Source organism: Schistocerca gregaria, chromosome X (genome assembly GCF_023897955.1).
Source record: "Schistocerca gregaria isolate iqSchGreg1 chromosome X, iqSchGreg1.2, whole genome shotgun sequence".
Taxonomy (NCBI): domain Eukaryota; kingdom Metazoa; phylum Arthropoda; class Insecta; order Orthoptera; family Acrididae; genus Schistocerca; species Schistocerca gregaria.
Genome location: NC_064931.1, coordinates 698,229,148 through 698,254,408, shown reverse-complemented (window position 1 = coordinate 698,254,408; position 25,261 = coordinate 698,229,148). Strand labels below are relative to the sequence as shown.

Sequence of the window (25,261 nt, the reverse complement as noted above, 5' to 3'; positions counted from 1 at the left end):
TTCCAATCAGGCAAACAGTTCTCTTAATGAAATTGGCCATAATTGAGACTACTTTGCCTTGTTTCACTAACAATAATTACCAATAAAATAAAAACAGCATAATATATACCTATACAGCTATGATTTCTATTACCTGCTGCCACTACTTTTTATGTTTTAACAACACTTTCAGCAAAATTCATATTTTCACAGCTCAGAATACATATTTTGTCTTTGGGTTCAAGTTGTATATAGTTTATCAAACTTACATTAATGTGTCTTGATAGTTCCCAAAGTACCCTATCGATGGAAACTTTGTTCACAAAAATCAATCAATGCATTCTCAAAATATTAAGTTTTCAAATACATTTTATATGGAACATCTTTAAACTCAAATATCTTAAAAACTATTGCTGCAATTAAAGGAGCATACCCATCAAATAAATCACCTTAATTTTCTCTCTTAAATAAAAGTATTCATTTTTGTATATCAATCTGAGTTCATTTTTATTGAATATTTGTATGTTTAAACTATATTTCTTTCTTTTTGGGTTAGTTATGGATGATGTCTCCTTTCAGCAACTGGAAGCCATGAGTTTCCTCATCTAGCACATGTTATGAGCACTAGGAGCAAGGTCATAGGTATTCCTCATACTCACTGTGTTTACCAATGACTCCATTTCAGACATTCCACTATCTATCAGCAGTGGCTACAGGTTTTTCAGCCCACAGCTCCACGGAAGATCACCCCTCTTTCATTGTCAAACAGTCAAGCTAGGTCAGCTGTGCCCACTCTTACATAAACACAGAAAATGTGCACACTCTTGCATCTACATTTTATCAATCTCCAACATTCCGTAGAGTGCTGCACTCTCTCAAATAAAATAAGAAAAAATTACCTTCAGTATTCTTTACTAAACATACTAATGGCTTCCCAATAATGTAAAAGTCTGACAGGCTGCAAAGCAAATTTTAAATATAGTCTTATCTCATTACTCTTGGACAATTACTTCTGTTTCATGCAAATATTTCCTCAGAACTAGGTGCGTGTTGTAATTGGTTCTTCAGTACTGCCTGTTCAATGATATAGCTTCAAACAAAATGTTGACTATTATTTTATAGTTAGTTTGCTTTCATTCTGCCAGCACATCTGTAGCTGTAAGCTGGTATTTATCTTGTTGGTTCATTGTTGCTCTCGATATCTTCTGTGGAGTATGTTGCGGGACCCAAAACATTGCACTTGTACTAAGAAATAGTGAACCATCAAAGGATTGTTATTCAAGTAACTTCCAATGGTTATTCCAATAAATGCAGTTTCCGAACTTTGAAATACATACATTCTTCAGTATTCTCACACTCAACACTAGTAACACATAATACTTAAGCCTTCAGCAGTAGTACAAAACAGTATCAAGTCCTTTTGCAGTAACACTGCTACCAAGAGCCAAGAAAATCCATTCCACAACATTCCCACCAACTCTCTATACCTCCCTCTCAATGAACAAGAACAGCAATCAAACATAGGGGTCAAAGAGTTTATAACATTATTGATAATAATCACTGTTAAAACTTTGAAACAATCATAAAATTAGTTCAACATTAATTTAAATGTGCACTGAAGACTCAAAGAAACTGGTACACCTGTCTAATATTGTGTAGGGCCCCTGTGAGCCCTCAGAAGTGGTGTAACACGACATGGCGTGGAGTCAACTCATGTCTGAAGTAGTGCTGTAGGGAACACACCATGAATCCTACAGGACTGTCCATAAATCTGTAGAAGTAAAAGGGGGTAGAGATCTCTTCTAAACAGTACGTTGCAAGGCATCCCAGATATGCTCAATAATCTTCATGTCTAGGGAGTTTGGTGGCCAGCAGAAGTGTTTAAATTCATAAGAGTGTTCATGGAGCCACTCTATAGCAATTCTGAATGTGTGGGCTATCACACTGTCCTGCTGGAATTGGCCAGGTCCATCAGAATGCACAATGGACATGAATGGATGCAGGTGATCAGACAGGATGCTTACATACATGTCACATGTCACCTGTCAGAGTTATATCTAGACATATCAGGGGTTCATATCACTCCAGCTGTATGTGCCCCACACCATTACAAAGCCTCCACCAGCTTGAAGAGTCCCCTGCTGACATGCAGGGTCCATGGATTCGTGAGGTTGTCTCCATACCCGTACATGTCCATCCGCTTGATATAATCTGAAACAAGACTTGTCTGACTAGGCAACATGTTTCCAATCATCCACAGTCCAATGTCAGTGTTTATTGGCCTAGGCAAGGCATAAAGCTTTGTGTCATGCAGTCATCAAGGGTACACAGGTGGTCCTTTGGCTCTGAAACCCCATATTGATGATGTTCCTTTGAATGGTTTGCACACTGACACTTATTGATAGCCCAGCATTGAAATCTGCAGCAATTTGCAGAAGGATTGCACTTCTGTCACATTGAATGATTCTCTTTGGTTGTCATTTGTCCCATTCTTGCAGAATCTTTTACCAGCCACAGTGATGTTGGAGATTTGATGTTTCACCAGATTCCTGACATTCACAGTACACTCGTGAAATGGTCGTACGGGAAAATCTACCTCAGAGATGCTGTGTCCCATCACTCATGTGCTGACTATAACATCACATTCAAACTAACTTAAATCGTGATAACCTGCCATTGTAGCAGCAGTAATTGATCCAACAACTGTGCCAGACACCTGTCTTAAATAGGTGTTGCCGACTGCAGAGCCATATTCTTCCTTTTCACATATCTCTGTATTTGAATACACATGCCTATACCAGTTTCTTTGGCACTCCAATATATTGAAATTATTCTTATCAAATTGAACGTATCCATACCCACTGGTATCCTACATTTCTTATAATATTATTGGCTTGATTGCATTATAATGTGAAGAAGGTCTATAGTAGCAAAATATGTTTACTTTATTGTAAAATTTGTATTTCACTTGTAACACGAGTAGTTACAAATATTAATATGTTAATTTTTGTTAAATTTGAGCTACTATACTATTCAAAATTCCTTGCGTGCCTAAAAGAAAACCATGCACACAAGGAAGTCATGAATCTGTAACCCACAGACCAATTTCTTCCATGTATGTTTGATAGACATTGTGGAAACAAACTATGGAACATAAAACTAACTAATAAAAATGACACATATGTGTCACTGTAAATCTTCTTTCTGATCTTAACTCTTGTGCAGGTTCATATACTGACTTGAAAGTCATCAATCAATGCATGCAAGTGGATGCAGCATTTCTTGTTCCATAAAGCAGCTGAGCTGGTAACACACCAACACTTATTGGTGAAAATATGATCATTTGGGTATCAAACAAAATTTGTGACTGTATTGAGTATCTTTTCATAGGCAGGATGCTTTATTTATTTATTTAGTACTTCTAATCCTACATGTATAGAAATTTACAAGAATATTGGACATGGTTAAGTCTTTACAAAATAAAATACAATTTGTATTGCATCCCTAAGTACTAGATACTTAAGTGCTTTAGCAAAGAATTACCAAGCGAGGTGGCGCAGTGGTTAGCACACTGGACTCGCATTCGGGAGGACGACGGTTCAATCCGGTCTCCGGCCATCCTGATTTAGGTTTTCCGTGATTTCCCTAAATCGTTTCAGGCAAATGGTTCCTTTGAAAAGGGCATGGCCGATTTCCTTCCCTAATCCAAGCTTGCACTCCATCTCTATGTACCTCGTTGTAGACAGGACGTTAAACACTAACCACCACCACCACCATAGCAAAGAATCACATATACAACAAACATTAGAAACAACATGCGAAGTAGAATATTCATAATGCGTATTTATTTCTGTTGTTTGGTTTCTAGGTACTCTGTCAGACTGTAAAAGTAATGATCAATTAAATATGCCTTTAATTCAGCCTTAAAGCTATTGAGTTTACTTACTGGTTTAATATGGTTAGGCAGACTATTCTAAATTTTTATCCCAATATGTACAGTGCCTTTTTGATTAAATGATGTTCTCACCTGTTTCATATGAAGATCAGATTTTTGTCTTGTATTATATGCATATATATCTTAATTTTTAATAAGATATCTGGGCGTCTATCAATATATTGTTTTATGAAACCTGGTAAAAATGCAAGGAAGAATTGACTTTTTTTCAATATGAGTCTGCGTGATTTCCTATTGTTTACCCTTCAATAATTCTTAATATTCTCTTTTGCATCCTGAAAAGTTTAATGTTTGTTGTTGCATTGCCCCAGAAGATTATGCCATATTTAATTAAAGAATGCAAATAGGAGTAGTATACATTTAACAGACTGGCTTTGCTGCAACAATGTTTTAAGATCCTTATCATGTAGTAGGTTTTGCTTAGTTTTCTTTGCAGATATTCAGTATGAACCTCCCATTATGTGTTGTTCTGGAGCCAGAGTCCCAGAAATTTTGTGCTGTCAACACTTCCAAGAACTCTGTCTCTTAGTTCTATTTGTATGTTTGGGTGGTGCCTTCCTTTAAATTTTAGAAGTTCAGTGGTGTCTTTTCTTTGTTTATAATTAGCTTTTTATAGCTGAACCTCTGTTCTACACTGTTCATTGTTAGGATAGGAGAGTTCTTCTTCTGTTTTCCCACTAATAAGGAAGCTTATATCATCTGCAGATTGGAGGAGAAACAGAATGGTTCCTAATACCAATCCTTGAGGGATGCCATATTTCACTTTTTCATATCCTGAATAGTAGTAGCTGATTTTGTTATGGTCAGTATATTGCACTTCAACCACCTGTTTGTGTCCACATAGGTATGTCCTGAGCCACTCATTGGATATACCTCTAATTCCTAATTGGTCAAGGGGGGAATCATTAACAGGCAAAGAAGTAACTTTAGTGGTACCCCGGGATTTATTTGGACTCCTTTTGTCATTTTGTATGTTAATTAACTCACACATAGTATTAATAGCGGCCTCCCACTGCCAGTCCCCTGCCACAGGGGACCAAGATTCAAGACCTTCCCAACCCACCCGCCCAGCACCATCTACTCCAGTCCTGTCACAGGCTTATCCTACATCACCAGAGGCCAGGCCACCTTTGAAAGCAGCCATGTTATATACCATCTCTACCTGCAACCACTGTGCAGAATTTTACATTGATTTGACAACCAACCAGCTATCAACTAGAATGAATGGCCACTGCCATACTGTTGCCAAAACGAAGGTGGACCACCCAGTGACACAACATGCAGCAGATCACAATACATGAGACTTCGATGGCTCCTTTACAACCTGTGCCATCTGGATCCTCAACACATCCACCCACCACCAGCTTTTCTGAGCTGGGCAGATCAGAGCTATCATTACAGCACATCCGTCACTCCCCCCCCCCCCCCCCCCCCCCAATGTGTGTGTGTGTGTGTGTGTGTGTGTGTGTGTGTGTGTGTGTGTGTGTGTGTGTGTGTGTGTACAAGCTTGATAAAGGAATTTCATTCCAATAGCTAGCAAAGCTCAGTACCTTATGACTGCGTACCTATCAACAATGCAGCACTTCTGTGAGTCATCTCCTTTGTTCCTAAATAATTCATATTAGTAACCTCAGATGATTTGCAGATGATGCACTTACCTACACCAGGTAACATCTGAAGAAAGCAGCATCAATGGTCAATCATGTCTTCATAAGATTTCAAAGTGGTGCAAAGACTGTCAAAATTGTTTTGAATGTTTATAAATTTAAAAATGTGTACTTCACTATATGGAATAATATATTATCACCTATAAGATTATTAAGCCACAATTTGACTCAGTTGACACTTATAAATACCTGGGTGTTACAATTTGTAGCGATATGAAACACAATGATCACATGGAGTCAATCATAGGTAAGGTAGGTGGCAAAGTTTGGTTCACGGGGTAGAGTACTAGGAATATGTAGTCAGCATACAAAGAAGACTGCTTAAAAATCACTTGCATATACCAGCTTAGAAACTGTTCAAGTATGTGGGACCTATATGAAGCAGGATTATGAGGGTATACTGAAAATGTTCAAAGAAGGTGGTTAAAAGTTTGTTTAGCTCACAGAAGCTCATCATGGAAATGTTAAGAAATTTGAAATAGCTGACCCTTGAAGGTATACTCCAGTTATCACATGAAAGTCTGCTTACAAAGTTTCAAGAATCAATATTAAATGAAAAATCCATAGATATTCTTCAGCCTCTATGTGTCTCTCTTGTAGGGATCATCCGGGTAACTTGTTCTACTTTTAGGCAAGTTATTGTTTGGTGGTGGTAGCTCCTGATGCAGTTTCTTTTTTTTTAATATTCTTTTGTTCATGGATGTGTTAGGGTTTTAAATTCTTTAAACACATTCCTACAAGATTCTGTTTGGCTAATTCATTTCAGGACTTATACACTTTTCTGCTGGAATTTAAAGGAAAGGTAACAACTCACTGTATAACTGAGATGTAGTGTCATTGAAAGGCACATAAACAAGAATGAGAATGTTCCCAGCATTGAGATGAATTGTTTGGGGTAAGTTGGGGGAGAAATGTAGTGGGGAGCAGGAGGGAGTGTTTTTGAATGTATGATTAATGTCTTTGAGGATGATGTTGCAGGAACACACAATATGAATGTAGAACCAGTGAACTCATTGTGGCTACAGACTGTAAATGCAATCATATCATACACGAGCCTCGTTTTAATGTGCATAAGCATTTTCCGTAAGGATGAAAGCAACCAGCTGTCCACACAGGTGAAATGCCATTGCCTAATTGTTGCCAAGAATATAGTTCACCAACAAGGGCAAAACATGACTGCTTCAAAACTTTGCTGTTTCAATCCTTCAACACCAGTTTCTTTGACTTCCATAGATTTGAAGTGTCATAGCAACATATTGTTTGATCCCATAATCCTCCTGGCCACAGTCTCCACCAGCCCCTGCTCTACAGCTACCTCATGCAAACTCACATGTGAATACTGTGCTGGAAAATTGATTCATAGTGATTTGTTTTAAGGATGTTAATATTGGTAACAGCTTTCATAAATTTAGATCCTTTCACAATGTTCAGAGCTTTGCACTTGTTTGATGTTACTATATTCCTATAGTGAAAAGGCTTAGCTCTGATGATGACATGTTTAGCCTACATGTTGCAAGATTTTGAAAGTCTAACATGTGCTGATGCAAAATATTTTGAAGTTCCACTTGATAATGGCCCAAAGCCCAAAATTGCAATACTGAAATGAAATAAATAGTCTTCTGCAGTCAACAGTGAAGATGATGTCTTTAACAGAAAAGGCCAAAATTTTTTTGTAACGTTTTTAACAAATGTTTTATGTCCCCAGCTAGCACTATAATTCTAGATGCAGATCCGCACACCTCTCTCCTGTTTTATGGTGGCAACTAGAAGCATAAAACATATTTTTCAACACATGGAATATCTGAAGGGTCTAAATAGTTTACTAATGAAGGCATGAAAGTAAATACCACAAAATCAAAGTTACTGGAGTTCACATCAGGCAACTCATACCATAGGTATGTAGGAGATATTTTTGTTCCACACAAACAACAAAGACTGTAAATGTTCTGGTCTGCACCTGAATGACACTCTTCAGTGGGAAAACCATGTTAACTATGTAAGCAGAAAAATAAGCAGCACAATGTATATGATTTTCTAACTTTCCAAAGTTGTATGTAATAAAACAGTATACTATAGAAAAATTTTCTCATATTTAAGTTTGAAACGTCCCCTTCGAACAATTATACGAGACTGTGCTTAAACTGACACACAATATTTTTAGCGCAACGCAATCTGACTTCCAAAAATCCCTACAAAAGAATGGCCCTGACTAACATTAACCTATACATTTCACAAATCACTTACCTCACAAAAATCTTCATTACTCAAGCTACTGCAATACAGCGAGCGCCACTACTGCCAGCTAAATAAAAGATTCAAACTACGGAAGACACTAACTACTGATATGCATAGTTAGCTAATGAAAGATTTTAATACAGAACAAACAATGTATTTACCTTAAGAGTCATAATATATATATATCAGTTCATGACATCCAGTCTTACAAATTTCAAAACTCCGCCATCTCTCTCCTCACACCCACCACTGCTGGCAGCTCACCTCCAACTGAGCAACGCGACACGCTGTTAGCATCCAGCTGCCGCTGCCCAACACTACAATGGCAGACAACAATGCAAACCAGCCACAGACTGCACACGGCACAGCCAGTGATTTTCATACAGAGCGCTACGTGGCGGCGGCGTTACCAATAAAAAAAACCTAAACAGCCTACTTACATAGCCCCCATGCTCCCCACAAAAAAATTTACAAATTGTTTTGGGCAGTGGCCAATACAGATTTGAAAAATTTTTTCATAATTACAATAACAAAGAAATGAACTTATCAATACAATGTTGGTCAAAAGCTAAAATTTTCTCACAGTCCATAAAGGCAGTCCTGATCGTTCATCACAGTAAAATAGCAGTGTTTTTGCTCAATATCTGAGCAGTAAAAGAAAATGCACATGGAAGTAGTGGATTTCCATGCAGTCTTGAAGAAGTAGTGTTGTCCTTCCAATGGAAAGACATGCTGACAGGTAATGGGCCACAACAGAGCAAACCCACAGCAGAGTCAGTCAAAGTTTTGAAGAATATTGGTAGGTAGGTCATCAAAGAGCAGACCCACTGTAGTCCTGGTAGAGAGTATGGTATTGGTGAGTCATCAAAGGTGCAGACCCACTGCAGTCCCTGTATAAATAATGGTATGGGTGAGTCATCAAAGATTCAGACCTACTGTAGTCCTTGTAGAGATGGCCAACAGCCAACTGTTGCGACTGTGCAGGTGCACAATCACCATCGAAGAGTCTTGTGGAGAATATAGCAAGTTCCTAAATCACCACTTGTGCACTCACAAAGTTTTTGGAATTGTCCTTAGAACCAGCAATGCTGTTGACCAGTCCCTTGCTGAATTATCAACACACGTGCAAACACTAACAGTCCCTACTTCTCACATATTGTCCATATACTATAACCAACAGAAACGTGTGCAGTGAAATGTAACTTACAAGTTACTTAATTTGATGGACTGGTGTCAATTACAATTTTATAACATAAGAATACAATAACAAAGGTACAAAATACATCATAAAAACATAATAATAGAGGTAACAATTGTAGTAATACAGGCTTTACAAAAGAATCGAAATAACAAATACATCAGTGTTACAAAAATTACGACATAAGTACATACATAAAAGATCAGAATAACTTTTGAAACATCATTTTCACACATGAACATTAGAACAAAATAGAATGAATAAGGTGTAAACATCTTTACAGAGTAAATAACATGTTATTAATGCAAATTTTATTTGAGGATAACAGTATTCCTCATCATAGTGAATGTAGCTTAGTATTAGAAGAGAAAAAATTCTATGGAACAGTACACAGAGACAGGAAGAAAATAAATACACAACGGTACACAAACACATAGTGGGATAACACAAAAGGAAAGGACAGGGTTTGTTTTCAGGGTAACATTTGGTACTGCAGTCCAACCCAAAACTTCATTCTGTAGATCTTTCGTCGTATCTCAACATTTGTTTCCACCAAAAATATCCTATCCAAGCCTGCTTTCTGTATTTTGTTCACATCCTCTTTCAAAAATAGTTTTTCTGCACTGTACACTATTTTTTTGGCCAAATCATTTTCTTATAACTTCTCAATGCATTTCTTCCTATTCCTCATAGTTAGTTTCTTATATAGTCTACCCCCTCTTAAGCTAACTTAAACCTACTGAGCTCAGATGCTAAACTAAGGGACGAGGCAATGCAGCAGCACAAAACAATTAATACAAACAGCAATGAAAAAAATGGAAGTTGTCAAAGCAGGCAGCAATATTACAACTAATATAAGGCAATGCGCAGCAAACAAGAAAAATAAATCCGTAGTAAAACTGGCTTAACAAAGTAATACAAAGTCAAATTCAGTAACATTATGCCTGGCAAACAGCAGCAGCAAATGCAATAACTTATATCTAAACATGACAAAGCTGAAGCAGAAAAAATATTACAGTAAAGACAACAATGCAGATAAGGGAGATGTCTATTCACATCTTAATGTCTATATAATTAAAATGGTGCACCACAAAAACTTATTGTAAAAAAATATTACCATGTACTTGAAAAGAAAATTATGTATTCAGTTACTGTTATTAATCCCTTCTTATTGTTCTTTCCATTCAAAGTGCTCCTTTTTCGAAGAATATGGATCATAAAATTATTATTTAATAGATCTGTTGGCAGAAAGTGTTCACATTAGCAAATGCATTTAATTTTATTTTATAAAATAAATGATGCAACACAGCTGGAAAACAGATATTAAATGAAATAAGCAACCATGAAAAGGAAAGCACAAAAATATCATTCAATAGTCATGTGACATTTCATAAGTTAGTAGAAATTCTCTCAACTCTCGTAGAAAGACGCTTGTCATAATCAAGTGTGCAGATGTAAGTATCTTTCCAAGTAATGAGCGTGTCGTATTTGTGATGCTTTCTACAAAGGACTGTCAATAGCGAGGATAATGGCCTCTTTTTTTTTTTCACCTAATGGCTTTCTTTTGTCAGGTGGCTGTCGCGCAGCTGGGTGCCCACGACGTATTACGTGCAGGTGCTCACTTAACTATCTTACCGAAATATTTACGACACCAGTTTCCGCTACAGTGGCAGTCTCATATAAAAAATTTCACAGGTCAAGAATTTGCGTTACACATCTGTAGAAACAAAATCCTATTGATATAACAGTGTCCAAAAAATTTTCGTCGGCATTGTAATACATTCACGCATTTACATACATTTCATAACTCTTAAAGTACGATTCTTGGTTTCCAAGAACCTTTTTCACAAAACAGAGTCCCTAACCACTACTCATTATTCCTTACCTTATTACACATATACATATTCGTAGACACTTCTTCAATATTTCATCATAATAAATACGTAGCATAATCAAATTCCTCATATACGGTAGCAGCATCTTATTGATCATAAACATACCTCAACAGCATAATACACATTATCATCATAATAATAACATCATAAAAACTCAGCCAAATCTCAAAAATGTCGATGCTTTCTGCAATAATTTCAAAACCTAAAAAATATTCTCTGCTCATTTCAATAGTGTCATCTACCTCAAATGTACTTTAAAAATCATGATCTCATACCAAATATGTCATTCACAGCTCTCATAGTATCACAATGGTTCCGAAAAAGTATGAACAGTTCACAAAGTACAGACAAAATACAATTTCGTAAGTGTGAAGTTATCCAACTGTGTAATTACGTAAACATCTGTCACTGATGTAGTATAATAAATGTTTGTTTCTCTCATTTAAATAATCAGATAGCTGTGTAATTTATGTGTTAGAGAAATATGGTACTGATGTGTAAAGTTGTATAAGCAAATGCCATATTAGCTAGGACTCCTTGTGCTTGCCAAACACATGGTACACAAAATAAGCGTGTACCCCCCGTCCCCTTCGAACAATTATACATGACTGTGCTTAAACTGACACACAATATTTTTAGCACAACGCAATATGACTTCCAAAAATCCCTATGAAAGAATGGCCCTGACTAACATTAACCTATACGTTTCACAAATCACTTACCTCACAAAAATCTTCGTTACTCAAGCTACTGGAATACAGCGGGCGCCACTACTGCCAGCTAAATAAAAGATTCAAACTACAGAAGGCACTAACTACTGATATGCATAGTTATTCAATGAAAGAACCAGCCACAGACTGCACACAACATAGCCAGTGATTTTCATACATAGCACTACGTGGCGGCGGCGTTACCCATAAAAAAACCTAAACAGCCTACTTACAAGTTATGGGATAGAGCTACAGGAGTGTGCCAGTAATGTTCACTCAAACAGAGTACTAGTGCCTCAACAAGGAGCTGTTAGGCTGCAACATGGTCTGGGATACAGGGAAACCTGTCTTGATGGCCTCACTATGCTTTTTTTAAGCCATCAGGGTGACACACCTAAATGCTGTGATGTACATAACCACAACCCAAGAAATAATAAAAGTAACAGACGTAGTTCATATATCAGTGGCTCAATGTGCTACAAAAAGTTGCCACAATTAATAAAAGTATTTACTAGGAATTCATTTAAAACAAAATTAAAAACTTTTATTAGAAATAAATGTATGTATTCACTGCAAAAAATCTAAGGTATATACATTATGTATTAACATTTGTAGTTAAATATGTATTAAACCTTTGTACATAAGTATGGTATGTACTACACCTTTGTAACAACATGACATTTGCAAAAGACGTCATTTGATGACCACACATAAAAATAAATATAAATAAAAAATTAAATATAAAATGTCTGTATGACATGATGTGTACCTCACAAACAGGATCAGTGTTCCAGTATAAGTCATGAATACATTCTGCAAGCACCCTCTTTTCAGTTCTAACTCTCGTATCTCAATATCCCGCCAGTTAAAACCTGTCAGTTGTTTTCAACAACTGGACTTATGTGTTCATTGCATTTCATATCTCTAAACTGTATAATTCTTAGGTAGTTGCATGACATAGCAGAGATTAGTTGCGATCCATCAGCCATATAGTTCAATGGTACTACATTTTGAACTTTCTAAAGTGTGCAAGTTTACAGTAGTCTCCATTAAGATGTAGTTGTTACTCTCATATTTGGTCAAGTTATAACTGTACATTGATACAATTTTTTTATTAAACTTTCTCATTGTGTGTGTGTATTGTGTATTGAACCGGGAACCTAGAAACAATGGAGAGGCTTTGTCCACCCACCCTGCCACCGCCCAAAACCGAACACCCACAGTTATTGTGCACTTCAGCCCCCCAGTCAATCCCCCCACCCCCTCCCCTTTCCGCGGGAATGTCTCGTACCACTCGAGTGTAACCCCAGATGTTTTTGTGGTAGAGTAATGACAGCGTACACATATGTAGAGACAGTGTTTGCGCAGCATTCACCGACACAGGTAACTGAGGTGGAATAAGGAGAACCCACCCACATTCACCGAGGCAGATGGAAAACAGCCTTAAAAACCATCCACAAGCTGCCCAGCACACCAGACCTCAACACGAATCCCCCAGGGGGATTTGTGCCAGTGACCGGCATGCTTTTCTGCTTGGGAAGCAGTGCGTTAGACCGCACAGCTAGCCAGAACTCTCTCATTACTTTCTGAGTCATTAACAAGGGCAATAATATTACTTCTGTGTTTGTAGATAATTCTTCATCTGGGATAATGAGCAGCATTATCTTAACTTATTCTGTGACACGTTACACTGATGACATATTTTAGCTCTGTATCAACAACATAATTATTTCTTCATTTCCACTGCCACTAAAAACTATTATATAGTCCAGAAAAACATAACATTTCCTGTGTAAGTTGCTAAGGAATCTCTGTTTGCAGAAATATAATCTTTATTCTGATAAAGCTCAAATTCCATTGAGAGGAACACAGCAACTACATCTCTAAAGAGATATTTCAGTTATAATACTTCATGTGAAAATTAAGAGATGTAGTGAGCAGTGATTGCTTGTGAGTGGCAGATTTTAGACTTCTGCACTCACAAAATTTACTATGGCTTGCTTTTATGTGGGCATTCTTATCACATCATTAAAATTTAAAAATGTGCTGCACATGAATTTTCTAAGATCACATGGAGTACAGTTGCTTATCTGCCAGTGAACAATGAACTAGTGACAGTGAGAGGCTCTGTGTTTTCTAGTAGTTTGTGTTCATATTATTTTAAAAGTTTTTTAGCACAAATATTTATATAAAATACAGCAGGGCTCATTTGTTATTATTGTTTTCATTCTTTGTAGGTTGGAGTTCCTGTATTGTTGCTCAGCATTGACTGCGGCACCACAGTCATGTGGTTTTGTGTATAGTAACATAAGCATCTATAATCCCATCTGCTTGTCTGCCAGTGTGTAGTGAACTAGTGTCAATCAGCAGCTCAGTGTTTTCTAGTCACTTGCCCTTTTTTTTTTTTATGTGCTTGGTAGTGTCGGTCCTTGTCTAAATGACAACACGGGTATCATTATGAGTACATCTGGGAAGTGGTTGTCTATGACATTCTGTATACATAAATAAGCTGATGGATGGGGAGAGCTGTAATCTGGACTGTTTTCTGATGACTTTGCAGTACATGGGAAATTATTGTCACTGAGTGACAGCAGGAGGTTACAGGATGATTTAGATAGAATTTATATTTGGTGTGATGAATACCTGCTTGCCCTAAATGTAGAAAAATGTAAATTCATGTAAGTGAGTGGGAAAAACAACCCTATAATGTTCAAAGACAGTATTAGTGGTGTGCTGCTTGACACAGTTGCATTGATTAAACAATCTCAGCATAATGTTGCAACGCAATATGAAATGGAATGAGCATGCAAGGAAATGCAAATAATCGGCTTCAGTTTACTGGGAGATTTTAAGAACGTGTAGTGAATGTATACAGGAGACCTTGTATAGAACACTGCTGCAACCCATTACCCATTCTTGAGTACTGCTTGAGGTTTTTAGATCAACACCAGGTCAGATTAAAGGAAGACATGTGCTGCTAGATTTGTCACCAGTAGGTTTAATAAACCCTTGGGTATTATGGAAATGCTTCATGGACTCAAATGGCTATTCCTGGAGGGAGATGATGATGTTTTTGTGAAACACTGTTGACAAAATTTAGAAAACAGACATTTATAACTGAGTGCAGATTTATTCTACTGACACCAATGTTCATTTCAAGTGAACACCATGAAGACAAGATAAGAGAAATTAGAGTTTGTGCAGATGCATTCAGACAGTCATTTCTCCTTCAGCAAAATACTCAACTATAAACAAAATTTGGACCTTGAATCCTCTTTATTGATGTCACTTACATTAAAGGAAACTGTCACTTTTTTAATTATTTTGTACCTACATTCAGCATGTTAATTATTCAGTGCCTTAAAGAGGTATTACATAGCTCTTAAGATGTCCCCACTGTCCTCCATAAAATTATATAGGAATTCTAACTCCACTGTAACTTTTTTATCACTAAAAGGAATGCCATAAACTGATCTGCAACTTTGTCTTTTCCAGAGGTAGCAGCAGTTTTAGTCCGTTGGGCATCACCAAACACCACCAAACTTCAAGCAGTGGCCAATCTGCCAAGCCAATACACAGTTCATCTGCAGCACTGCTATCTTGGCCAAGTTCATCAACTCTGGGACACTCTGACATCAGTCTTCACTATCAGGAACCATCAGAGGAATGTAGCACATGCATGGCGAGTGCTGCAAATGTTGTAACAACTGACAAAATCAATAAGTACACTGCAACTGAATCTCAAAGGCTATGGTCACAGGCATCAGAGTCTTCATTAGAACATTGCTCTACTGCCAAGAAAAACTTTCACTCTTCCATCCCTTCTAATTTTGAAGGAATAGGTGACATAATTTTCAGCAAAAAGTTGGCTCCAAGTCGCCTCCCAAAAATCAAAAGCTGTCCAAGATTAATTCCAGTAAGAAGACAAAGTTCTTCAGAAGGTTCAAAAAAGAAAGGTGTTCGTTGGAAACCTATGCTAGATAAAGATGGATCAAAAACGGGATCTAATCCCAGAAGAAGAACTGTGGATACAGTTCCTAACATATCTGAAATATATAGTTACTCAAGCAGTTGTCAAGATAGTGAATCAAAGATGGATTCCAGCTTTGATTTGGTCTGCAAACATTGCAAACATTGTACATTTTGCCAAAGGAAACTTATTCATTCGTCAAATGAGCTAGGAGGATTTAATTTACTTCAAGGCAGTGGAGATAATTATTTCAGAAAAATGACAAAAAGTACACCAAATCTATTAGTGACAACCAAATGTATTGTAAGCCAAGATGATCAAGGGTTTCAGTTACTGCCAAATGAAATAAAAGAGATAGGGCAATCTTCTATTAGAAACTCTGTCACTAAATGTATGGGTGTTCCAAGTATTATCAAAACAACTCATGACATTTCAGAATGTAAAAACATAGACACTACTGCTAATCAGAATCATGTATTTTGTTCAGGTTTCCTTCGAAGAATTTCAGATTTTGAAGGAAAGTATAGAAATGGAAAATCATTTCTAGTGAACAGAAAGTGTTACAGTTTGCCAGATGTTACATTGTATTCAAGAAATAGTGAATTATTTTCAGATATCAGAGAGAATGATAAAATAAAATCTTCTGTCGAAACTGGAACTACTTCAGCTCCAGAAAGTCAAAGTTGTCATTTTTTGTTTTCATCTTTGTTGCAACTCCACAGTAATGAGATAAAATGCCCCACAGTAGGACATAATAATAGTGAATCTTGCCTCCATAAAAGTGTGTCCGAATCTGATTGTGATATCAGGCCAGCTGCTAAAGACTGTAGTGTCAGTAGAAGAGATAGTGCAGCTTCTTCATTTGTAGTTTCTGAAGATTCAGAATCCTGGAGATCAGCTGACTGGTCAGTTCTATTGAAAGATTTCAGATCCAGTCAGAGTTCTCTACCACAATATACGAGCAGCTTCTTGCGAAGAGAAGCAACAAACATTTCCTTGGAAGAAGTAGTTATTGATAAGTCACATGAGGAGATTCCAGGAGATACATAACAATGATTAAATAATGTTAAAATATTTTTTTTTACTTATGTACACTTTGTACATGGCTTTTTACTTCAAGACTCTCAGACATCCATTCAATGTTTACAGCAGTCATTGTAAGTTACATCCTGTAGTTTTGGGAGTTCTACTACTTGTACATTCTACTTGTCCAAACTGTTTGGGCAGGACAAGCAAAAGAGATCAAGACTGATAACATGTTGAAGAGATTGTACGTTGGATAGTCTTTCTGTGCTAATTTCCTCTGTGAACATTTTTGCGCTTTGTGATAGTAAATGTAATTTAAATATTTACCTGGCACACAAAAATGATATTTTATAGCATATTACTTCCAGAATCTCTTAAGTTTGATTGGGTACACAACAAGAATATTTTACTAATTAGACATATAACACCATCTCAGAGAATGTATTCTTACATTGTTGTAACTGGTATTTTTATGGTACATTGCCAATGAGCTAATGCAAATTAACACCATATCTATTGCAAACTGTAACAGGTAGGCAATAGAAATTGAAGTGGACTACAAAATGAAATTCCTCAATTTGTGGAAAAAGGACTTCTCTTTCCAGTATATTTGCATATATATATTTATATGTGGTCTAGGAATGTTCCAGTTGCATACCATGCAGAATTGTGAATTGGTATTTACAATCAGTTGCAAATAAAAGTATTTTCAGTAGTATGGATTTACTGTTATGTGACTTCCTTCACAATAATTTTCATGTATTGAAAGAAACATTACAGAACGATTGTATGACAAGGAAATGAAGTTTGCATTTATGTGTCTACTTTACTCTCCAGAAAGTATGTTCACCCTATCAAAATGAAAATGCTACCAGTTTATCTCTTGTATACCTCTCTCTCTTTTGTTAAAGTTAATCAAGATACAAAAAAAAGTATGGCATCATTTAATGCCAGTCCTAATTTTTAAAATAACTGTTTGTTATTTGACAGTATTTGAACTATGTGTGATTGTTAAGCTATTTTAAGGGTGATTATCTGATTTATGCATGTTACAAAAATACTATTACACAATTGCTATGTCTGAAAGATTTCCAGGTATGTACACACTGATCAACTAGAACATTATGGCTGTCTACCAAACAGCCAGTATGTCCATCTTTGCAATCGATAACAACAGCAACACATCATGGCATCAAAGCAGTGAGGCCTTGGTAGGTCACTGGAGGGATTGGCACCACATCTGCACATACAAGTCACGTAATTCCCATAAGCTTCAGGGAGGAAGGCTAAGAATTCTGATGCCACATTCAATCATATCCCAGATGTGTTCATCCAGGTTCAGATCTGGCAAGCTGGGATGCTAGCCCATCAATTGTAACTCACCACTGTTTTCCCCTTACCATTCCATCAGATTCATGGCTTTGTGATATGTTGCATTATCTTGTTGAAAAATGCTCCTACTGTTGGGAAACGTAATGATCATGAATGAGTGTACCTGGTCTACAACCAGTATGCGATACTCCTTGGCCATCATGGTGCCTTGCACAAGCTCCACTGGACCCACAGATACCCATGTCAATGTTCTCCAGAGCATAATGGAGCTGCCATAGCTTTTCTCATCCTGCACTACAAGTGTCAAGGTGCTGTTCCATCGGAAGGTGACAGATTCACACCCTCCCATTGGCATAATGAAGAAGGTACTGGGATTCATCAGACCATGCAAGACTCTGCCACTGCACCAACATCCAGTGCCAACAGTCATGTGCCCACTTCAGTCATAGTTCCTAATTTTATAGTGTTAACATTGCCACATGCATGGGTTGTCAGCTGTGGAGGCTCATTGTTAGGAGTGTGCAGTGCACTGTGCATTCAGACACACTTTTACTCTGCCCAGCATTAAAATGTGATGTTTGTTCCACCACAATTTGTCACCTGTCTTGTTTTACCAGTCTGCCCAACCTACAATGTCCAACATCTGTAATGAGGGGTGACCACACAACCCTATGACATTTGGACAAGGTTTCACCTTGGTATCGTGACATTTTAAAGACATTCACCACAATGCTCTTCGAAGACCTGACAAGTCATGCAGTTTCCGAAATGCTTGTGCTGAAACTTGGCCATCACAATCTGCCCTCAGTAAAACTCAGATAGATCACGCATCTTTTGCACCTACACATGGACAGCACGCTAACTGATACTACTTACACTATGCATGTGTCTAATTAGTAGTCATTCCTTGCCAGGTGATGCTGCTCTCACCTGGATACATTTATATTGATAGTAGGTCAGCGGTCATAATGTTCTGGCTGATCAGTATATATCTCTACAATAATCATCATTATTCCTAATGTGGCAATGACAGAATTCCACAGTATGAAAAAGAAAAATAATCAAATTCAGGAAATTTGTAGGTGATTTTCAGCTGTTAATGACTTAAATTGATTTACCATAACTAAAATATAAATCTGCAGATATAGTTACACAACAGGCTTCTACATGAGAGTAATATATTTTTTGTTGCATATAGTGTGTGAGAAATAAATAGTGATCTGGGGGGGGGGGGGGGGAGTAAATCAGCTGTAGACATCAGAAAAAGAAAAATATTTTGAACGTTAAATGTTCAGTATATTTTATCTTATAGACTAGACATTTACATTTTTTTTTCAATTTCAATAATTTTGAGTAGTTCACAGCCTGCCTAATGTTTATGAGACATTTCATATACTGCATACAATATTCCAAATTTAAAGGCTAAGTGTAATGAGGGACAGATTTACATCTATGTTCATACAATATTTGGCTGTTTAGCCAAGTTAGTATCTATCTAGCAGCTGAAGAATTTTAACTATTGAACTTATTGTTAAAGCATGCTGTTTTAGTAAGAAAATAAAGTAAAAGCATCATCTGGTGAACTTGGAAAACATAAATCTGTCAGAAATCAATAAGTTATCTTTGAATGGTTTTAATGAGCATTTTGGCAGAGTAAATGCTGTCTGCAAGAACAAAATTGTCACAGCCTGCTGGGAATTGAATAAGTGTTTGATTAAGTAAACACACAAACATTCTGTTATTCAATATTCCACACTGCTATGACCTGCCACATGGATAAACACAGAAATTAATGTAGGAAATGCTCAGTTAGAGAAAATATGTAAGCATTTCAGTAAAATTAGTGTGACAGATGTAAACTGTACTGGTTACAAATTTTACATTTAAATGGTGTTAACAATCTTTTTAGGATGAAGATGCTAAACACATTGTAAAATAGCAACAGCATAGATTTAATTCACACAGGTTTAAGTGACAACCTACAAATGACAGACATAATTAAATACAATAACCATGTCACAAGCAGCTTATTCCCATTGAAAATAAAAAGCAGAGAGCCTCGTTTTAGGTAACTACCTGTGGCACTACTAGAAATAAACCAACGGCCATGCATCAAAAATATCCAACAATAAAGGGCAGGCCAATAGCTCCATGTTTTGCAAAACATTGGCTTCAGGAACAGAAAGTCTCTCTTGGTAATTTATGGAACTATATACTAGCATCATACTTTTGTGGGTCAGTTTACAGATATGGTGATAATTATATATATCTCTGCAAAAATGGTTTACAAGTATGGTAAAGAATTGAGTTGATCTAGTAAAATTAAGCACTGATGAACACTTTAAATTTGGATCCACAGATACAGTAATAAACAGTACATGATTTATAAACATCAATTTTTATCAATTACCTGACATTACTAGAATATAATTCCCGAGAGAGTGAGGTGAGCAGATATGATGGTAAACAAAAAATAATAATTCTGTGTAGCTGTTTTAATATTAACTGCCATATGAAATCAAAACTGAAAGATGAAGGTCAATCACTACTAATTTCACACAACTTACTTAATACAGTCAATGCCCACACTATAGGCACTGTTAATTGTGCTATATCTATTGATTATATTATAACAAATGTACATAACAGAGTAAAAGTAGATGAAAATAATCTGTCTGATCTCAAAGAACAAAAATATCCATAAAGAAAAACCAGGGAACCTCACTATTAAATATCAACAACTGAATGAGAATAATACAAGTAACTTTAAATAAAACCTTTTAACATTATATTGAATAAAAAGACTCAGTAAACATAAAATAGAGTACTTAAGTTTCAAATGGTACTACAAAAAAAAAATAGAGAGAGAGAATCTATGAGAAAGTAATAAAATGAACAAAGAAACTGACTATTGAAAACGCCATTAGCAAATCAGGAAATAAGGTTAAAACATTGAGTCAGACCACAAATTCAGAAACAGGACAGGTAAAGAGTAAAAACAATAATCCCAAAGAAATCATATGGAAACATGTTCTACAAAGTATTTCAGAAGCAGTAGCATATTCATTTAATAATTACTGCATAAATGTTTATAAAAAAGCTTACAAGTACCTTCTCTCCTCTTGCAACTAATGCTATGTAAATCCGAAGCTATAAAGTTATAAATTATAAAGTCTATCTGCATCCACATCATATGCTAAAAGCCACTAATGGTGTGTGGTAGAGGATACTTCTGGCACCACTAACTGATTATCCCTTCCCTGTTCCATTCACAAATGGCACATGGGAAGAATGATTGTCAGTAAGTCGATGTATTAGCTCTAATTTCTCACATTTTCTGATCATCGTCATTTTGTGAGATGTAGAGGAAGCAAATGTACTTAATAGTTATTTCTTAAATATTGTAGAAAGCACAGGGACAAAGAATTCAAGAGAAAATCACAGCAATATATTGAAAAAGTTCAAACTAAAGCTCCTCCTGAACAGGCTATGAAGGCCCAATGGTACCAACCAGCTGCTGTGTCATCCTCAGCCCATAGTCATCACTGGATGCCCATATGGTGGAGAATGTAGTTAGTATACCGCTTTCCCAGTCATATGTCCATTTCTGAGACTGAAGTTAAAGTTCAGAAAAATTCCAGTAGGTCATGTTAGGAGTTAGGTAGTTTTGTTTACATTACCATGTATCTCAGTCAAGAAACATACAATCCAAAAGGCAGAACAAAATAAAAATTTTCATTTTCATTCATCCTCTTCATTTCCATGGACATTGTCCAGAGCTTCATCTTCTTCATTTCCATCACTTTGTTCTGCCTCTTCATCACACTGACTTGCTGCTTAGGATTGAGGCTGAGTGGCTACATTTTTTAACTCCAAATGAAAGGGAAGATGGATGGGTGGTAGAAACTGGAGCAACTCAGTCAGGTCTTTTACTTTTTGTGGTTTTAGTGTAGGCTTTGTTGTTGTTGGTTGTAGAGTTGGGAACTTTGCAGGTAGTCTTCCAGTGGCGTTTTGTTTCAGGCTAAGTTGACTGTATGGCTCTAGGTATCCTGCTGAATACTTGTAGTGTAGTGTAGCATGCCTGGAGTACTCTTCTTAAATTTAAGAAATTGCATTATTCTGATGTCTTTTACCTTTTTGGGGAAAAAATTGTCAAGGCGTCAATATCAACAAAATTACATTTTAGTTACAATAAACTTTCATTTGCTGATACTACTAGGTTCACCCAGTCATCCAGAATGTACAGTATCTGTTGTTTTCTTTTATTTTTATTTTTATTTTTATTTTTGATCTCTATGTGCCCAAAGTCTCAGTCACATTCATTGTACAAGTGGCCTGGTACAAAGTAATGCTGGGTGACTGTCTCAATGATTGTGTTTCTTACTACATACAACCAAAATTTTGAGGTCAAGTGGCTCTTGTTCTAGCCTCTACCATTGTCAGCAAATATCTCAGTGTGTTTGATGTAGCTAGGGAGGGTCTTAATGTGTTGTAGAAGGAAACTCAATATTCCTGACACCCCCTGTTGGCTCGACCCTCATGCCACATGTACATGTTTCCAGCACTGTCTTTCAGATTATGGATATTTAAGTTATATGGCCACATTTGTCACATATAATATGCTTTGGAGTTCTTAACTGCAGGCATTGGCATCATTCTCCGAAGGTCAAAACAGATTGATGCTGTATCTTTTGCCTTGTTTTTGGTGCTATTTCCTTTTAATTCTTTTATAGCTTCAGCCTTTCTTAAGTGCAATTCTTTTTGTTTCATTGCCAATTTTTTTTCTTCTTCTGTGCCATGCAAAATTTTTATTTGGAACCTGTCACAAGTGACACAGGTATCTGTCTGAGGCATGTGAAAACCCAAATTAAACTTTGTGTTGAAAATTTTCCATACATCTACATGACTGTTCCTTGATCCAAGCACGTCCTGTAATTGCCAAGCACCCTTTGACATTGCAGCCCATCCCGCACTTTCCCGAGGCCTTCTAACCTAAAAAACCGCCCAGTCCACGCCACACAGCCTCCGCTACCCGTGTAGCCGCCAGCTGAGTGTAGTGAACTCCTGACCTATTCAGCGGAACCCGAAACCCCACCACCCTATGGCGCAAGTCAAGGAATCTGCAGCCAATACGGTCGCAAAACCGTCTGAGCCTCTGATTCAGACCCTCCACCCGGCTCTGCACCAAAGGTCCGCAGTCGGTTCTGTCAACGATGCTGCAGATGGTGAGTTCTGCCTTCATCTCATAAGCAAGACCGGCAGCCTTCACCAAATCAGATAGCCGCTGGAATCCAGAGAGAATTTCCTCAGATCCAAAGCGACACACGTCATTAGTGCCGACATGTGCCACCACCTGCAGCTGGCTGCACCCTGTGCTCTTCATGGCATCCGGAAGGACCCTTTCCACATCAGGAATGACTCCTCCCGGAATGCACACGGAGTGCACACTGGATTTCTTCCCCTCCTTAGCCGCCATATCCCTAAGGGGCCCCATTACGCGCCTAACATTGGAGCTCCCAACTACAACATAGAAGCTTTCTTTCTCAGGCATGATTCCTCTTTCCTCATGTGACTCTTTGTACAGCTTGTACATAATTGTTAGGTTCAAGTCTGAATTAAGGAATATTTTGTTGACAGTTGTTGCTCTGCTGTAGTGACTTGAGTACTTAGAGAAGCTACTAATGTGTTCTTCAGTAACTGCCACTCTTTCTGCTGAAATTTTGTTTACAGGTTCAATTTTACCTCTTTTGTCTCGCAGAGCCACACCTGATGGGTTTTCTTTCTTTTTTAGAATAATATTTCTTACTTTTTTGTTTGATACACCAAGAGTTCTCAAAAAAATCTCTGCAAACTCTGTAGCCATTATGGTTGTATGTGAAGAAATAGGATATAGCTGTAGGTAAACAACTCGATGTCTCTCAGATACAGATTTATTAGCACTTCGCTTCTACACAGATATCAGTTCGGAGGCTAACTGCCATTAGCGGCCAACATACTCCCCAAAGCCCTCTCCTCAAAGATAGCACACTTATACACTGAACAAATATCGATATTTATGGCGCTCTACGCCACATACACCGCCCCCCCCCCCACCCCGCCCCCCCCCCCCCCCCACCCCCCGTGCAGTATGGAGTACGTCCCTGTCAATGGGAGGGTGAGAAGTTAGGAAGGTAACATATAGTTCTTCCGCATCAGGTGGAAGTGGTCGACTGGTAGGAGATCGGGGGGTGAAACCCGGTACGTCGACAGCGAAGTCAGCAAGCGACACTGGCGGCTGAAGACGACGTCTCGTCCTGGAGTGAAGGTGTAGCACTTCGTCAGCAGGCAGGAAGAGAATCACCTTGCCAGAAGGCCTAAAAAAGGCACGTAAATTGCCACATGCAGCACCTGTGCTCAATTCAAAGCGGTTCACCACACGAGTTTCTGCACTTCCTTCCTCAACATCGTCACACGTGAGTGCCACACACACCGTATCGCCATCTACGACAACAGATAATTTACATATGTCATCAAGGTGTACATGTGTTGTGAATTCTTGAGTGGCACTTGTACAAGCAACGGTAGGGAGGCAGGGAGGTGTGGGAAAGCCATGGCAGGGGGAAGCATCTGTGAAGAGGGGGGTGGCAGGAGCACTGGACTGCGCAGGCGACAACCTCGGGGGATCAGCTGACGGACGAGGGAGCGTGACCGAAGGCAATGAGGAGCCAACGTGGATTGAACGGCGTGACAAAGAGCTGTCACATGAAGATGGTATCACAGTGGTAGAATCTGAGTGGTTGGCATTTCGATTGCGAGGGCTGTGAGGAGTGAAACCTCGAAAAGATTGGCCACTCGAATTAGATGAACGCGGAGAACAACCCGTGCTCGGCAGAGAAGCACGTTGTTGAGAATCAATACCCAAATGTATGGTATGAGAAGATGGATGGCCGCTCGAAGCAGGAGTGGGAGAAATAGGGGCAGAATCAGGGAGGTTTACCTGAGACTCAATGAAAGCTTGTTTCACTCGGTTGAGGGAGATCGTGGTTACAGAGTCTTTTATGAGGAGATCCATGTTATTCTCGGAGCGTTTGACGACCTTGTAAGGACCTGTGTAGGGCGACTGAAGCAGGGCTTTGATTGAGTCGTGTCTGAGAAACACGTACTCACAAGAGCCTAGCGTGTGCAGTACGTACATGCGCGGACGTGTATGAGTAGCTGGAGGTGGCGGCTGAATTTTGCTGCAGTGGAAGAGCACTCACTTGAGAAGTGAAAGGAGTTCAGAGGGCCATGGAAGTGGGGTGGGAGTGACTAATTC

The 25,261-nt window shown here is 37.9% G+C and overlaps 1 protein-coding gene across 3 annotated transcripts in view; it reads left to right on the top strand.

Moving 5' to 3' along the window:
- LOC126299489 (bestrophin-2-like) overlaps window positions 1-17,459 on the top strand; it is a 612,660-nt gene extending 595,201 nt beyond the window's left edge. For all 3 annotated transcript variants that reach the window (XM_049991427.1, XM_049991429.1, XM_049991428.1), the window contains one exon: window positions 15,135-17,459. In XM_049991427.1, coding sequence (XP_049847384.1) covers window positions 15,135-16,659 — 1,525 coding nt within the window. In that variant the 3' untranslated portion in view covers window positions 16,660-17,459. The remainder of the gene's footprint in view (window positions 1-15,134) is intronic.
- The last annotated feature ends 7,802 nt before the right edge of the window (window positions 17,460-25,261 follow it).